Consider the following 18097-nt stretch of genomic DNA (forward strand, 5'->3'; position numbering starts at 1 on the left):
TGATTAAGAATGAAGAAGTGAGGGATGAATAAAGAGAAAGATAGAGATAAATAAAGTTGTAAACTAACACAAAATATCCTTATGACCCAACCAAAGCAGACACACAGCTAAACAAAGAAACAAAACATACAAATCACAAATATGAATAATATATATTTTCTCCTCTATTATTCTCTTTTCTCCTGTACGAATAAAACAAAATTATACATATTTAGTATTCTATAATATTACGTCTTTATGTCTGAATCAATTAACGCAATAATGTAATTGACATTTTAGTGACGCGTTTTGTAAGGGCATTAAGGAAGTACGTCACTTCCGGCTGCCTGTCAGGGACAACACCGGTCATCAGAGTGGATGTGACGGCTTTCTTTAGTTTCATGTCAAGTTTGACGTCAACGTGTTTCTTCTAAACATTTATCAAACGTGGATAAAACCCGCTGCGACGTGGAGATGAATTCAAAACTTCGGTAAGTGATGAAAACGCTGAGAAGTTCTAAGTTAGTTTGTGTTCATCAAGTGACCGCGTGCAGAGGTGTCAAAGGCAACGTTAGTTAATTAGTTAGTTAGTTAGTTAGTTAGTCAGGTAAGAATCAGTTAAGTGTTATCTGTCTCTTATCGATGTCGCTATAACCCATACCTGGAGGCCTGTCACTCACCTGTTCAGACCACCTGTGTTCAAAATGGAGGCTAAAGCTAAATATGTTACATATAAATTACTTAAAATGAAGATCACCACACCATGTGATCATTGTTTGTGTATCTTATATTGATAAAACCAGGCTGTTACAATGTTGATGAACGTGTCACCTACATTCTCAACATGGTTGGGACTATTTTAATATAACTGCTTTTGTGTGTTCAAGTTTATTCATATTTACTTTTCAAGCTTTGATTTCCAAGCACGTTGTTAACTCTGTTTTTAAAAAGGTGCAATATAAATAGTTCTATTATTATTATCAGTATATGTTATATAGTGTGTTCTTTGACTGGCTTTTAAATAGTTCTTCTTGTTACTTTCTTTTAACTTTTCCCGTTTGGTTGCCATACATGTTTCATTTTAACATCGGAACTGTGCTTTGAAAGGGGTTATTCCAATTAAGTTTATTTTTTATTGAATAAAAATTTTTGGTTCCACTGTCTACAAGCTGATAGAAATGTACCAAATGTCTTCAGCCGCTCTGCCTTTGTGCCTTTGAGCATTTTTAAAACACTGTGATTTATTGTACTTGTCAGTTCTGCTCTCTCCTCTCAGCTACTTTTCTACAAGCTGCGAAAACCCCATTTATTAAGCCTATAGCCTGAATGGCTCAGTAATTAACAGTTATTGCTCCATACTGTATAAACCCCATTCTACTCAGCAACTTCTGCTTCTCCTCCATTCATTTCACAATTAACAGTTTTAAATGTGCTCCTCCAATACTTGAATCCGTTCTTATATTGATTTAAATATTGATTCTGGCCCAGTTTCACTTCTGGTGCTGTGTTCAATATCGTTGGCTTTAGTATATTACGGTACAGCTTGAAAAAGGTTGGACTTTCTGGTCAGTGGACAGATGAAAAGCAAAATACACAGTCAAGACAATAGTTCTGCTTCAGTCTCAGGTTTATGGGAGTAGAACATAAAACAATATCATTAAAACAATATGAAATATATATTTTTCATCAACAGCAACATATCAAAAGTAAAATAATGCTTATACAAGCAAGGACCAAAGGTGAATCTTTAAACTTAAAAAAAATTCAATCTTTTGAGCATTTGACCCAGGGTGAAATCAATATTTGGTGTGAAGACCATGACAGTGAAGAAGATGATATACCACCGTTTACAGAGCCAGGCAAGATATCCTCTAGAAGCAGTCTACACTTTGTCCACTAGATGTCAGAGAGCTCCCAGAGTTCAGGATGAACATGGCAGCGTCCAGCTCTCAGTGAAATCATACTTATAACTTTAGTTTACCAAACATGACAGAACCCAAAACAATAAAGACGTATGTTAAAATATATTAAATTGTATTTTAACGAAAAAAATATCCAAGTGATTTTAATTACAACCTCAAAATCCTAAATTCTGTTTTAGAATATTATGTAAAAACACAGGCCATCCGGACCACTACAAAAATTCAGAGATGGTTAAAAATATCAAATAAATAAAGGTCTGCTATGATAAAAAGGCCCCTGTTATGGACTTCAGATGCAAAAGTGCCTTGACTTTATAAATTCATTCAATCTACAACATCGACCAAAAGAGGGAGACATTACATTAAAAATAAAGAAAACATATTTGTTCCAAATGTGAACCCTTCACAAACATGTCTCATACAAGCTCACACTTCACATCCCTTTAGATCTATACGCCACAAGTTTATAAACCCAATCGGTCTCCAGATTATAGTATACGTTCAAATATATAATTTATATCTTCTTCCTTTTTTTACACAGTTGCATATCCTCTTTTTTTCCTAAAATATAGTTCCCTTGACTCTTGTGCTATCAGCAATGTGAAATTGTGCCTTTGCTTTATGTTCTTGTCGATCTCTCTGGCCAATGCAAAGCCCTGTGAGCTGGTCCGGGGCCCAGGAGCTCACACTCAGAGTCGTGTGTGAATGCAGTCAGAAGATGGCAATGGTGTCAGGTTATTGCTCGGCTGTCTGCGTCGGTGGTCTGGCCGGGCAGCGGCTCGGCGGTGAGCAGGGCTCCTTGCTGCCTGCTGGAGATCTTGTACTAGCTGCTTGAGTCAGCCCTAAGCCGCTCTCCCCACGCAGGGCTCCCTTCACCAGCGTTCACCTAAATCTGTCACACAGATTTGACACTGCGTCACTTGGAGTGCACTCTGAGATGACATGTATATAATGTGGAATATTGTGCACATTTACAGCCCGGACTTCCCTCAGATCATTAATGTCTTTTTTTGTTTGTTTTATTTGTATTTTTTCCATTTTGTGTAGAATATACAACTCAAGATTAGCACCTTTTGTAATTTTTTTTTTAAATGAATAAAATTAAATATTTCCATGTATTAAATGTTAAATTGCATGTTCTCATATTACATTTTTTTTTTATTTTGCACAGATTTTAATGGTCAAATAAAAACAGGTAACTGAGTGTGTTAATTATGTCAGTTTTCTCAGACTAATTGACCGGTTTTACTGTCGTCATATGTCGGCTCTCACCGATCATAGGTCTCTCTTTACTTCTCTGTGCATGCTCCAAACTGTATACTCAAACACAGCAGAATGTTTAGGCCATAAACCCAGCAACCTAAATCAACTCAAATTAGCTCCACAGCTATTTATGCATGAGAAATCCCCCTTCACTCTGTCCTGGATCTCTTCCCTGAGGAAAACAACAATTCACACTGATCTGGATTTTAGAACATATTACTCTTAGCTACCTCCTTATTGACATGCAAATAATTTAAAGATATTTCCAGTAATAAATGTCTGATATATATTTTCAATACGTAAAAAGCTCTGTTGATTCAGGCCTGTGTGACAGTCTGCTCCTGCCTGTGTCTCCTACATGAGAAGCTCCCGCTTGGAGAAAGTTGTGCGTCAGGATCGAACACAAGACAGTGGCCTGACCTCTGGGTTCACTTCTTCCCCTCACATGCCTTTCGCTCTGTGGCTTTCTTCTGCAGTGCTTACTGGATAAAGTGCTGGCTACTGGCCTCGGTGGCCAGTAAGAAGGATTTTCTCTCTCCCCAGCCGGCTTGGCTTTGCCCATTTGTACTGCACAAAGTGGTTTGAAACTGGGTTGATGATGCACATGAAGTCTCAGGTTTAAAAATAATTAAGCAGTATGTATGAAGCTGTTTGTCCACAAATATGAGACTGTGCACAGTTTGTTGTGTCTGTTTGACAGAACCGTGGTGTTTTGTGTTTCCAGGAGGCCCAAAGGAGCAGCACAGTGATTTGCTCATCCAGATGTACCTGAGGAGCCATGGATGTCCTCTCTTTTGGGAACCTCCAGCCGTTTGGGAAGAAAATAGAGGTTAAAAATCTGCTAAACGAGGAAGCAGCAACCTGGATCCTCCACATGCAGGTAATGAGCTTGATTCATTTTTGACCTTTGGAAACTTTTCGCTCCTTTTTTAAGCCCCCCTTTTTTTATTCTTCCCACACTTGGATAATAAGGAATTGTGTATTACACAGGTTTTACACTGAGGATGTGAAACAGGCTCAATGTTTGCACATGAATTACAGGCCATAGTGAGAGTTTGCAATCAGAAGTTTATTATAAATACACATCCAATTTTAAGGCTTTTCAAATGTTTTTTCTCGGGATAAAAATATAATTGCATCGTAAAAAAAATATGTAAATTTACAATGTTTTAGATTCTTTCTTAACTTAAAGGGAGACTGAAAAAACTTTTTGGCCCATAAATAATAATGCAGCGGACGCTTATTTCCTCTCACAGGTGTTTAGAGATCCTCTCTCTGATAAATCATGATTTGTAAACTTTGCCATAGACAGCAGTGACAGGTTTCCTCTGATAATGTAGAGAAATGGGGAAAGAGAGGGCCGTGCCTAAGTAGAGCTGTGATTTAGAGCAGGGAGATGCAGCATCTCTCCTTTCCAGTGGAGGCCCTCCTGGGTTTGATTTAATTCTCTCCTTGCACTATTAAAAAGGCCTTCCACTCTCTTCACTGCATGCACCTTGCTGTCATAACTGGCACAAAATCATTTATCAATGCCGCTCGTAGGCAGTGCGACTAAGGCCTTTCGCAGTGTATATTTTTCCATTATTGATTGTGTGTGTAATGCATGACGAACTACAAAGATGTGTCTCCTCCTGTGTTAGAATGACCACATTAGGGCCAGGAGATATAAGGCAAACTTTTCCTGCTTCATCTCTGAATCCATATAGCGATCATCACTCCTGCTGGAAAGGGAACTTCAGCTCTAAAAAAACCCCCACTTCCCTCATTTCACCGGCGTCTCGCTGGCCGCTGAACTCCACAGTCATCCTGGGGCTGGCCGTACAGCAAGCTGTTATTTGGTGCAATAAACTGAAAGGCAGTGAATGTCAGTGTCCCCCTTTGTTGTTTAATTTATTTTCTTTTCAAAGTGAAGGGAGGTGTCCTTGCTGTGAGAGTTAGTCATTGATGTGGCTATAGTTAGTCTGCCCCCTGCTGTGACTGTGTGTAGGAGATGTGACTTCCTCTTTCCTGCCCGTTCCGTGGCTTCGTTTGCCCGAGATGATCGTCTCACCTCGCCTCGCCTCACCCGGCTCTGCTCTGCTCCGTCTGGCTGCGTCTTTGAATGGGGACGGACGGGTGCACTCGATCAGGAGCTAAAGGTACAAGTGTGAAGTACGGCAGTGCCACACTTCCAAGAGCAGCACCGCTCTCGGGTCAAACAAGGTCCCGTAACCTTCTAACCAAAGCTGGTATTCTGGAGACTCCACGCTGTCGGGAGTCGGCTGAGATCAGTGTGTCCACATCTTTTTAAAAAGTGCCAAATTTAATGATTTAATAGCGAGTTGCCTTACAAGCCTTTAGCCCGGATTATTCCCAGGAATTTAGTCATTTGTATGATCCTTTCATGGGCTTAACAATAAAGTTATTGGTGATAGGAATGAATCTTGAGATTTCAGATTAGTTAAGAAAAGGTTAAATGCTCCTGTTCCATTATGGCGGGAGTTGTATTTAATATGGAGTCTGAGTGCAGATTATTTTTGTGTGTGCGTAATAAGCTCACACATCCACTTACATGTGTATTAAAGAGCAGGATCTGCAGGGTAGATTTGACTGGATAAGCAGACACCTTACATGCTTAAATCTCCGTGATGAGCTCTTCTGAGAATATCCCATAACTGCTGGAAAATCTATCTCATCTGTGAACAGCCTCCATTTGTTTTATTTAGTTATAATGATACTAAATAGTTTTATCAACAACTAACTAATGGTCTTATCAGGAATTGATGAAACCTCCGGTCGATAAGCTTAAAGTAAATGGAAAGAATCTATTACTGGCTGCGAGCCCTTTATCTCAGCTGTCTTAAATATTGGCACTTCCAGTGATTTGTCCCCGTTTTCTATTGATTTCTTGTTTTTGCTCTGAGGTTGTGCTGTAAACAGGGTAAATGGTGACAGATTTGAGCTTCGGAGATGATCCACGCCGAGCTGGCCACGTCGCTGACACGGTTCACTCATCAGCCGTTTGACTAATGAAGATTCCGTCGAGTGGCCATTTCGGCTTTTTGTCTGTGGAGGCTTGGTCTGTTGGTGACATCTCTCAGAAGCGGATCGGGCATGTTGTCGATGCTGCAGGAAGTACGGTTGAAGTCTGAAGATGTTGATCGGAGTTGGCAGGGGACCATGTCGCCGCGCTAATTGTAATTCATAAGTCGGGTGGCCGGAGGTGTGGCTTTTGTTGGGTTCAGGGAAACGAGCGCTTGCAGGAACAGAAAAGCATGAGTCAGAAATACAGAGAAATGTTTGCTCTGCCTGCTATTAATCCATCTTAAGAGTAAAGGAACCTATTTGATTTTCAGTGCAAACACATTTGACTTCTAAACAATTTTAGAACCACGATAGCAGAATATGTCTGGAGTGAAACTGGCAAGTTTTTAACTTACTTATTTATTTGGAAGATCTGTGTCTGTGATGTCTTCCCCAGGTTTTATCAATGCTATATCACTGCCTGGAATGCGTTGGTAAGCCCGGCCACCCAGGGGCTAGCGTCGAGCTCGCTCAGCAGGCTTTGTACAGGATGAAGAAGTCGTAATCCTCAAACAGACTTAAATTCCTCCAGAAAGGCTCTTGATCCTGAATCCACTCATTTTCTTCAAACAACTCGGCCCAAAAGAGAAGGGCTATTTGGGCATGACTGAAATCCTTGATTGAAATCTGCTACAAGTGGGCACAGACACGCGTGTGCATCCACACACACGCACGCACACACACGACCCCAAAACTCATAAGTACACACACATATACCTCCCCAGCCAGTGCCGGCTGATGGTGAAAGTCCGGGCCAGGTTGTTGAGAGGGTCTCTCTGAGCTATTATTAAAAGGTAAACTTCTCTAAGGCCAGGGAATCATGTCAATCACGGCTTGTGTTTTCGCACCGAGCCAAGAGCCTGCTCTCTCCGCCCTGTCAGACGCCGTTATCACCCTCAAAGCCATATCAGAATGCTGTTTGTTCTGCGCTTTAGTTTCACCCACACAGCGGATTCAAAAAGGTACAGGTCTATTTGATAGTGTATATTTCATTGCCGGAGAGAGAGGCTGTGTTTGTCTTGCTGTGTTTGTCAGCTCATATTTGAGCTGACGGCTCCTATTAAAACTAAACACCATATCAGAGGAATATTGCCACCACCAGGCTCTTTTAAATCGCATATTGAGCCCATGTGGAGTGGGGAAGCAATTTAGTTGTAGCATAGTTTATAAGTGTGTCTCTGCGCGGCATGTTTCTGTTTACTCGCGATTCTCATTTATTTAAAGACAGTCGCCTCCCGTCGCATATTTCATATACTGTAATAATGACTTTAGTTATATTGTAGTTTGCTATATTCTAAAAATATTTCCTTGTTTGCAATTTCACTGATTTAATATCCTCCTTTGAGGATAAGGCTGGTTTCACTGAGCTGGATTTATCAAGTCCTCAAAGTCCCCAAGTCGGTTCAGACTGAAAAACTTCATGTGCTTTTTCCGTTATGCTTAATGTTCGATATAGTTCCAGTCAGACAACATGCAGGTAAGATAGCAGCTAAACAAAGGTCTCAGGTGGTGTGTTGTTTCTTCAGTGGCAGTGAATCCCCCCCCTTACCTGCTATCTGGGATTTCATTGGCTGTGGGAGCAGATGTGACAATTTTATTGTTCATTCATTGCTCCGCATTTCATAAATAGTGTTGTGAAGTCACGATCTTATTATGTTGTTCTCTAAAACGATTCTAAGAAAACTGTTTTACCGACAATTCTGATGTGTGTCTCAAGGCATAATAGCAGACCACTGATTGTATTGAATGCCAGTTTGTCTATATTATGATTTTGCATGTACAAAATTGTTCATTTTAATGTTATGAATCCTTTTGAATATGAATTTCAGTCACTCCGATGCTTTTGAGTCATTTATTGATATTTTCTTCTACAATACTTAAATTGGTAGAGAAACAGTTACATTTTTAATATATGGTTTGACAACTAGATAGTGTTTTTTCCCCACTGTAATAAATGTTGCTCTCGGAACTCTAGATCATTCAATTTCTTACATTTTCTGAAAAACACCAGGCCTGCCAAAGGGAACCATCAGAGCTTTTTAAATCTCTCTAAACCTATGTATTGATTTTCTTTATCCAAACCCCCCTATGGATGTATAGGATATAGCCCATCTTTGTATTCTCATATGATTGCTAATTACTTTAAATACCTCCCAGATCCTCCACACTCACCCACCGAGGAAAAAGGAAAACAATAGCGAAGCGGGAGAGCTGCTCCAGTCATTAGTTAGTTTGCTGGACAAACTGCAGGATTCAACACTGTGGGTGGCTGGGGAAATAAAAAGGTACTTACGCAGGTATTGACCTTGTTGCTGGACCTACTGCTGTTTGCTCTGTGGCCAACCTTACACACACACACACACGCACAAACACACACACACATGCACACAGACACACACACAAGTGATTTTGCATCCATGTCTGAGAAAAATACAGTGAGTAATGATGAAAAGTCTCAGCAGTACGTAGATTGTGTAACAACAACAACGTGCAGGCAGACTTAAACAGAGTCATTATAATCGCTTGAAAAATCCCAGTTAACTTTTCACCGAAGACACGCTTCATTGCGTACTTTCCTCGGATGCATCTTAAGTTAGAAATAAACCAAATAAAGAGGAGGAAAGCAAACAAATAAAAAGTTGAATCTGTTCATTAGTATTCTCATTGTAGTCGCGTCTGTTCAAGAATCCGTATCTCCATATGAGAAAACAGTCCAAGGAGGCTTGTGATGGAGCGCCGTGTAAACAACCCATTACTGCAACTCTGACTGATTAACATATGATTGTAATTCATCATATCACGTGCAGCCGGTGACATCTTGCAGTGGCGTTTATTCCACGATGATACATGCCTTTGGTTCCTTTCCGACATCTCCAAAACAAACAGATCGCAAGCTGCCACTACATTTGCTTTCGATGAGTGGAGAGAGTGAGCGGGGAAATCAGGTGTGTCAGGTGATTAGCACGACGGTGCGTGAGATCCATGTGGAATCACATCAGCAACTTGGTGTCTTTGGAGAAACGCTGACAGCCGAACAGACGTTGTGAACAATAGTGTCTCTGTAATCACACCTTACAAGCATTACACTTTACCAAGCATTACCAAGCATTGCCCTGATGTCGTCAGCATTACGCAGTGGAAGCTATATATCGATATTGTTTTATTGCTATTGATTGAATTTATATTGCAATAATTCTAATTTATTTTATTGTATTGCCCTAGCGCAAGGTTAAAGGTAATTTAAAAAAAAGGATAAGATGTAATCTCAGAATTTATCAAATGGCTAACACCTCCTCTTTTTTATACCAATACACACACATACATTTTGCAAAACAAGCAAGTTTGTAAAGAGACTGTTTTCCCTCTTTCATGTTGTTTTTACTGTAATATTGAAATATCTATGGGAAGCCAGAATTAGCCCTAAACTCAAACAATATTTCAAAGTGTAAAAGTACTAGGTTATAATTAAATACTTTTTGATGAACAGAACTCTGTCAAATATATCATTTTATTCTCAATATACCGTAACTTATAAATTGAGTAGGACAATAAACTCGGTTGCTTTCCAGGTTAGCTTTGATCTATAAGAACATTGTGGAATTGCTGCTGAGAAATTAAAGTTATCTGAAACGACCGCTATATGAAAACTGTGAAGCTGTCTTGTTCTATGTGACTAGAGCGATGACAACATTTCTAAAGGTTTTCTAATTCAATCAGTATTTTTTATATTGTATGATGGGTCTAGTACCAGTTTTAGTAAATAGATTAAGGCATAGAATAACTATTTAAATGAATACCCAAAATACAGAGACCTACAGAGACAGTCATGCACTTAATGGATTCTCTTTGAATTCTCTCAGTTTTAACCAACCGACGAGTTAAACCTGCGCTTCAACCACTGAACCCTGTTTGTCTCGTGCACTGCTCGACGGTGAAATGTGGGGAGCTGAGTGGCATCACTTGGGGTGACGGTGCTCTGTTGTGCAGCCGTCTCAGGGTAGTAATGGGACGCAGTCACCGGGGGAACCCCTCGAGTGTGTGTCTGTGGGAACTGAGGGAAAACTGACAGCAGCAGGAGAGAGAGAGACGAGAGAGATTCAAACGAGTGAGCAGTAGCGGGGGGGAAACAGAGGAGCACTGGTATGGTCCTCTCTGCCACTGGAGTTGTAAAATGGAAACCTATTTCTCCCCTGACAGCTACAGTAGATTTAACCCCCTTGAGTTCAGCTGCTGATGATGTTGTGTGGTGTAGAGGTGGACCGCGGGGCGTCCCAGAGGCTTGTTGTTTCTTGTCAGAGATTAGATTGAACCAAGCGGCTCTGGTTCACTCTCATGCCTGAGAGAAGCCAACACCCTCTGTCAGTGACCACAACCTCTGAGCTCTGCTCTGTAGCGCTGCATCTCTTATTGTAGAATAATGTGCATGTTACTTTCAAATAGAGTCGAGCCGCCCCGGTGCTTTCCGTGCTGCTGCATATTTGTCAACTGTACCACACTGATGCATTGCTGGCTAACGCATACACATTTCTCCGTTTTCAGATTTCTTATGATGTCAATGTTAATTTCCCACTTTTCTCATTTCCTATATTTGTACGTTTCTAATTAGTTTGCTGAGTAGTTCTTAACTTATGTTCCAACAACCACTGAAAAGGTCAGATTTATATTGTTGGCAAGGGACTTAACGGATGTCTGACGATTTATTCAACGAACCTAATTAGACAAACTTAACTTAAATTTAGTTTTTGCTTCATTTAGTGAATCTTGCATTAGAGTATTGGTGAAAATGTCTCCATGCAAGTTGATTTTATACCTCTGCCTATAGATATAACAGGATTACACAAAAACTACCCACCTATTCCCATAAGATTTTGTGGAGTGGTGGGGCATGACCCATGGAATTATGTGCCAATCCAGGATTTTTTTTAATTTTCTTTAACATTATAGAATAAGGTGTTTTTCAATACCTTCCTGGATTTCTCAATAATAATAACTCAGAAATCTTGATGAAAAAAAATTAAATAAATAAAAATGTGGCTCTAGGGATTTTTAATGTGGCTTCCTTAGGGGCCTGTTGGGCCTGGGCAGAGGTATGAGAGTGCCTTTCTAGTTCATTATCAGTTTCAGCGTCAAGTGGATCCTCTAATTCCATTATATATACAAAGGTTGTCAATCAACCAATAGAGGTGGAACTGGATGAAAAGGCAGATAGGACAATCTTACCTTAAACCCAATAAACTGTAATTAGATTCCTTAGATTCATATAACGCTCTCCCATGTGACAACAAGAAAGATCTGGCATGTTAAGGGGGACGGATATTTATGAGTTTGTACAATTTGACGCAGACCCCTGTGAAATTCTCACAGATGGACAAAGCACAGAGGAAGCACTCGGCCGCCATGTCAGCTCCAACCACAGCAACATGACAGGAACACAGCGATTTGACAAAGTAATTGATTTTCCTTCATCAGCTGGGGAAGCTGTTTTAAGGACTATTGGGGGTGTAAGAAAGAGGAATCAGTGTTGTTGTAAAATCTGAGCTAAATAAACATTATTTACAATGTTCTTAGTATGTGTAGTCTGTCATTTATCACCAATCAAATTTACCTTTTATCTTCCCCTAAAATCCTCAATATAGACTCAATATTAATTAATTTTAAGTTTCCCCGTGTAGTATCACTCTTTAGGGTTTTGGGGAATTGTATTTCACGATTGCCTTTAGTCTGTACTTGAGTAAATTGCACTGTAATTGTCTGGTAATAAAGATTTTTTCGAAAATCACCCCCTTTGCTGTAATAATCAGTTTGATGCATGCTTGTCTGCCGGGTGAGGGAAGAGGTGAGCTGTCCCCCTCAGTTTGAGACGGAGGGTTTTAAAGGAGGAGATCCACTGAAGGCATCTGTCAGTGAGCTAAAGAGCACTGACAGCCATACGTCATCTCTGCCCGGTGCAGGCCCCTGTATTTAAAAGAGAAAGAGAGTGCGGCAGTCAAAAGCCCATAAAAGTGAGTGACTCCTCAGGAGCATCTGCCACTGCATGCACGGAGGAGATTCAATGTGAAAAAGGGGAGATAATGTGCTCACTCACTAATGGGCACCCGACTAGACACAGGCTCATTTTTCACATCATGTCATCTGTAAGGTTTGAATAAAAGTAATGGCCACAATGTGCCCGGATCTCTCCCGGCCATTATGGCTTTTGCTTCCTCACTTTTATTTGTGTTGACTTGTACAGTCGGAGGAGATGACAGTCTCCGGGCCCGTGGATCAGTCAGAGTGATGATCCGCACTGCGCTGCTCTGCCGCTGACAGGTCTCCCCTCTCTGGCAGGCATGTGAGGCCAGAATGCCGCTCTACGTCACATCAAATGCTGTAATCTGACAGAATAAAGGGATTCGCACGCTGGCGACATCACAAAACTCTGTCTTTTGTAATTTTCTGACAGAGACAGAAGGGGGAAAGGAAGGGGTTTCTACAGTTTCATGTTGTAAGAATTAGTGTCAGTCAAAGTTAAGTGGCTATTTTAAGATAAATCGGGGAGGATTTCCGTGGCATGTTTTGGGGCAATGGGCTTTCACAGACTATGCTAATGTGAGTAGATACTCATTGGTCTTTGGATGTTTTAATTTCCTGAACATTCACAGTTGCAGGACAGGGCTCGTCTAAATATCCATTCTGAAAAGGTTAGTACGTAATTAACGCTTAAATTCACTGCCACTGACAACCATGTTCAGTTCAAAGTAACAACAGCTGAGATGCTCATCTTGTCTTAAGGAGGTACAGTGTATATATGTATATATCTATAAGCATATAGATGTATATGCATATAGATATTAATATGCATATAGACATGTATGTGTGTGTGTGTATATATACATATATCTTTATATAAGTATCTGTTAGTGTATATTTATATTATCCTTATGTTTAAATGCATATATGTGTAAATATGTATGTTTGTGTGTATATAGATATAAGCATATATGTGTATAATGTATGTATAATGTATGTATAATGTGTGTAAAAGCATAATGACAATTATTAATGAAAATAATGAATTATGATTAATCTCTGTTTCATTACTTCAGGCCTCTTGTATAGATTTTTAGGAAAGAACTTGAGACGTCTTGATATAATATAGCATGAATAAAGAACTGTTTTGTGTCCGGCCTTATAAATATGAGAAGATGGATGAGAAAACAAGTGATTTCCTTATTAGGTTCAGGAGTCAAAGGCCTTCTTCCAGAGCTGTGGGCTTCAAGAGCCCAGAAGATTAAGACATATATTGGATTCATGATGGGGGCCACCAAGTTCATTTTCAAAATAAAACTGAATATTATTCACAGTCCTTTTTAAAATTCAGATTGCCGGCTGACCTGTGACTTGGAAGTAGTGTATTACATTTTCAATGAGCTGCCGCTATGTCACCAGAAGGGGAAAAATCCCATTTCTTGCTCCTTTGCCAGTGGAATTATGGGATTAGACCGAATTACAGTTTAAGGAATTATGAGAGAAACAAATATATTGTAAAGTAAAATTGTTTTCCTCTCACATGTATCCCTTTATTGCGAGGCGTTAATTCTTTAAAGCAATGGAGCTGAGGCAGATATCTGTACCGAGAAAACACTGTAGAGAGGGGACACGAAAACAGTCCTGCTTTGTAAGTCAGTGGAAATCTCCAACTGGTGATATTATAAGAGATACTTGCACACAGCTCTGGCTGATTTTCATATATATTAAAATCACTACCTACTGTGGCATATGAAATTGTGCAAACCGCTAAGGCCTAAGCTTACCGTTCAAACTTCTGATTCTCTTTTTATTCAGATTCTCCTCCTGATTCTTTGACCCTGAAAAAGGTGGCCAGTAATCTCATTCACACACTGTTTGCATCGCAGACCCCCGAGTACCCGACATAAGACCACAGAAGTAATATTGACATTGTTCAGCTGCATAAAAAGTTGTCATACACAAACATTATGAAAGTGAACGCTTCCCTCCGAGCTATAGCTCCCGGTATAATAGAAATCTTCATTTAAACCCCCCTCCAGGACAATGGAGATCTGTGTGTATATGTGCGTTCCTGCCAGAGAGATATTAGTGTTATTCAGTCATAATTCAAATTTTACTTTTACAATACTGAAAGCTTTGAGAAACCGAGGGAATATGCTGAGAATAATCACTCAACAGACCTGGTTTAAGGGCTGCACCACACATGGTAAGAAAAGCCACAACTTCAGCATGGTTAGCTCATTCCTAGTACCCCCCCCCCACACACACACACACACCTCCCCTCACCCCCTTCCATCCAACCCCCCATCTCCCTGCACCAATGCCTGCCTCATCACTCCACACAAAATATCCCACCCTTAATTGGTCTGTGCTCCTCCAACATGTTTGTAATGAAAAAGCAGCACATAATTCTTAGTTTGTTGGCTGGCAGAGCCCAATTTACAAAAGTGGAGGTTGGTGATAAGCAGAGACAGTACGGCTGTGGAGTGCTAGGAACAATGAATCACCCCGCTGCCAGGGTTGAGCAGAATATAATTGAGTCCAACATCTCTGAGCACTTTCACCATAATTAATGATAATCTGTAACAGAGGAATCTGAGATTCCAGTTCACAGAACTGTTTAATTAGGCCCAGTAATGAAAGCACAGGCACTACAAGAATATGGCCGGCCTCATGATTAATGATTTGTGCTACTGAACACAAAAGTGCTGCACCGTTAACTCCAACGGATGCTACTGTGTTTCCCTGGCATTTACAGAACACCAAAATACATATGGAGCTGTTTGCATCCCCTATATAACACTGGGTAAATACCTTTACACGTCTATATGCACAGGATCTTATTTTTATTATTCAATTATCTGGTTTAGTCTGAGTTTTTTTTCACCTCCAGTGGAAATGCTACATTTCAATTTGATATTAGATGGTTAGAATATACATTTTCAGTTATACAGATAAAATATATATAGATAGGTGGATTTTTTACATGATAATAAAGAAAGTCCCTCATGTGTATTTGTGTTTTTACAAATTTAGCTTATTTCAATGTAAATATAGATTTTGTCTCATTTTAATTGAGATGTAAATGATTCCCCAATTCTATGTCAGAATGTAAGAAACTTATATGTATATACAGGATGAAATATTGAAATGTAATAAACGATTACATTTAATCTAATGCAACCTTTGAAATGTGCTCAAATGTAGCTTGAAGCTCCTTTTCAAACATAGCACCTGTGTATTTTCTTGCCTACACAGTAAAACCACTACATACTTATACAGTTGTGATAAACCTCTGTACAAGAAAGATTGGCACGTGATGGAAAAATAAAATGTGTGGTACCATTCACTCAAGTAATAAAAAAGGACATAAGAATTGAGGTCTTTTACTTAAAAGTATGGATTACATTATTGAATGAAATGCTCCAGCTCCTGTTTGTGCCTCGCAGGCATCTTTGTGGTTATTTCCTTGTAGTGTAGGGCCAGAGTTGTGCGACTTCATATCACAGCAGAAGGCAGGGATCTGCAGTCTCTAGATTGTGCTAGACTGGCTCCACCTTTTAAACGGATCTCATGAAATGCACAGTAATAAAGTCACACCATTACAGAAACAAAATAAGATTTTTGTTTGGCATGAATTGGATTTCTACTCCAGGAAAAAGAAAAAGCTATTAGTCACTCCCTGTCAGTTTGTTGACCGCTCCGAGTTTGACGTTCTGGTGCGCTACACCTCTGAAGTTGAATTTCACACTTAGTTGCATATTTTAGACTTAATGCTTCCTTTGGTGAAAAATATGGTTTGGCAAATCAAGAGTCATGCTTAATAGAAAGATCCGGCTGTTGTAAAATAATAGGAGCGGTATGCCGTGCAGGAGCCTACCATTCATTCTGTTCATCATACCTTTCAGTAAAACGCTGTCTCCATCAGGCAGATACTTGCCCGAGGAAATGACAGTGTGAGAGGCAATGAGTGCAGAAAACCAGGCGCAGGAGCTCAACCCTCATAAATCTCTGACAAAACTTTCCCAAAATTGAGAAAAGAGAACATAAAAGAACGAGAGAGAAAAATAGATGTATTCCTGTGAAGGAAACCACTGTAACCGCCCACCCCCCAGTCCCCATGTCTAAATCATGTTCAGTTCTTTAATTCTACAGTTTCTGACCTGGATCTGGCCATCGCTGCACATGAAGGAAATTACAAAAGCCTCTCAGTCACAGCAGCCCCGGCTTCCTCCTGCACCGCGGCATTTGTCATTGCCAAAACAGCAGAGTTTAATTAAGTGTTGTGAGCAGCCTAGTGAGAAACACACTTTAAATTAAACCTCAGAACATGCTGCCATTGGTTCTTTACCTTCTCAACAATCAGCGGGGTATACGGCATAAATTTCTATCTCTCAAGGGGGAAGGCAGCTGCTGCACCTCTAGCAATTCATAAACGGCTCGCCTTCCCCAAGAGCAATCTCTATTACAGCACATTTCATTATAGCCCAGGTTGGAACCAGCAAGCAGATGAACGCGATAATTAATGTACTTTCCCCAACTAAAGATTTTATTTACTCTTGATGAATTAACGGTTGTTATCAGGGTTGAATAAAAATGTACTGCGTGTCAGTGCTCTTATGCTGGTGAAAAGAATTACATGGCAAATGATCTTCTGAGGCATCAAGAAATTCCTGGTGCCAAGCAAAGGAATTAATTCGGTCTCCTCTACAGTGATGGATGGTTTTCAGCCAGTCAGGATGTTTGATTCAATTATAAATGTGTACGATATCATGCAAGTTAAGATAAAAAGATGAGATGAGATAATTGTGGGAATTAAGGTATTAGGGCCCAATAACAGTATACGTACAAGTAGCAATAGAGTAATACAAGTAGAAACCATATAATTGAGTTGAACCAATGGGAACAGCTTAGGAAGGAGACGCCAGATGCCATTGGCTGTTACATCTAAAGCAGAGAGGGTCATTAGTTTTGAATTGAACTTATTCTTAGATGTGCCCAGCTCAACAATAGAGAACATCTAGTCACAGTGACGGCTAAATTCAACATTTATCAGCACATTCAATTAAATCTAAGATATGCAAATAACAGTTTGTTGCCTTACTAATGATATAACATTATAGTGTCACATACATATCACGTTTACATAATCTTATACCACAGAGGACTTGTCCTGACCACGGTCTCTAACCAAAAGGACATTTACAAGATAAGTCTCAAGATATTCAATATTTTTATTATTGCCATCAAATCCTATTAAGACCAAAACCAACAACGTATTGATCCGACCAACAACACGTGTGATACAAAGCCTGAAATAGCTTGTTCCTCTGCGTCAGACACTTAAGTTGTCCAAACACGATTAAAAACATTTTTTATCGTTGTACTGGACGACACGTTCCTTCATTAGGACAAACACAGCCATTTTATTTTGTGCCGATCCTGCTGCCGTAAAAATATTCATTATAATAATTCCCAAAAGCACCCAGCGGTTTTAAGGGACTATATAATCTCCTTCATGAATGGAGGTATAGATTTGTAATCCATCCTTTTAAAGATTCATATCTTCTGAATGGATCTTAATGTGAATGGAGGTCGGAAAGTAGTAAGAGAAAGACCAATCAGGTTTTTTTTAAAGAGAGTTGCTGACAGCAACAAAGATACAGAGCATAGCCACCCTTATGCGTATTGATCCTTTCCTTTCTGTATTTATTTTGCATGACAACAAGGCTTTTCCAGGCTGTTGCTGTCGAGTAAACGTGAGTAATTTTGTGCGTTCGTCCGCTCGGCTCCGGTGCCGTGTATGGCCCCTTAGAGCTGCCTCATTCATAAACTCAGTCTATCCTGGAGTTCCTAAGCAG

General features: G+C 39.9%; 1 protein-coding gene across 1 annotated transcript in view; it reads left to right on the forward strand.

Annotated features, from left to right (window-relative positions):
* The first annotated feature begins 341 nt into the window (after window positions 1–341).
* The window catches only part of LOC133967752 (aerobic glycerol-3-phosphate dehydrogenase-like), an 89376-nt gene continuing 71620 nt past the window's right edge, over window positions 342–18097 (forward strand). Inside the window, exons 1-2 of the mRNA XM_062403396.1 lie at window positions 342–470; window positions 3889–4044. Of these exons, the coding sequence (XP_062259380.1) occupies window positions 3943–4044 (102 nt within the window). The 5' untranslated portion in view covers window positions 342–470; window positions 3889–3942. The remainder of the gene's footprint in view (window positions 471–3888; window positions 4045–18097) is intronic.

The sequence above is a fragment of the Platichthys flesus genome, chromosome 13 (genome assembly GCF_949316205.1).
Source record: "Platichthys flesus chromosome 13, fPlaFle2.1, whole genome shotgun sequence".
Lineage (NCBI taxonomy): Eukaryota > Metazoa > Chordata > Actinopteri > Pleuronectiformes > Pleuronectidae > Platichthys > Platichthys flesus.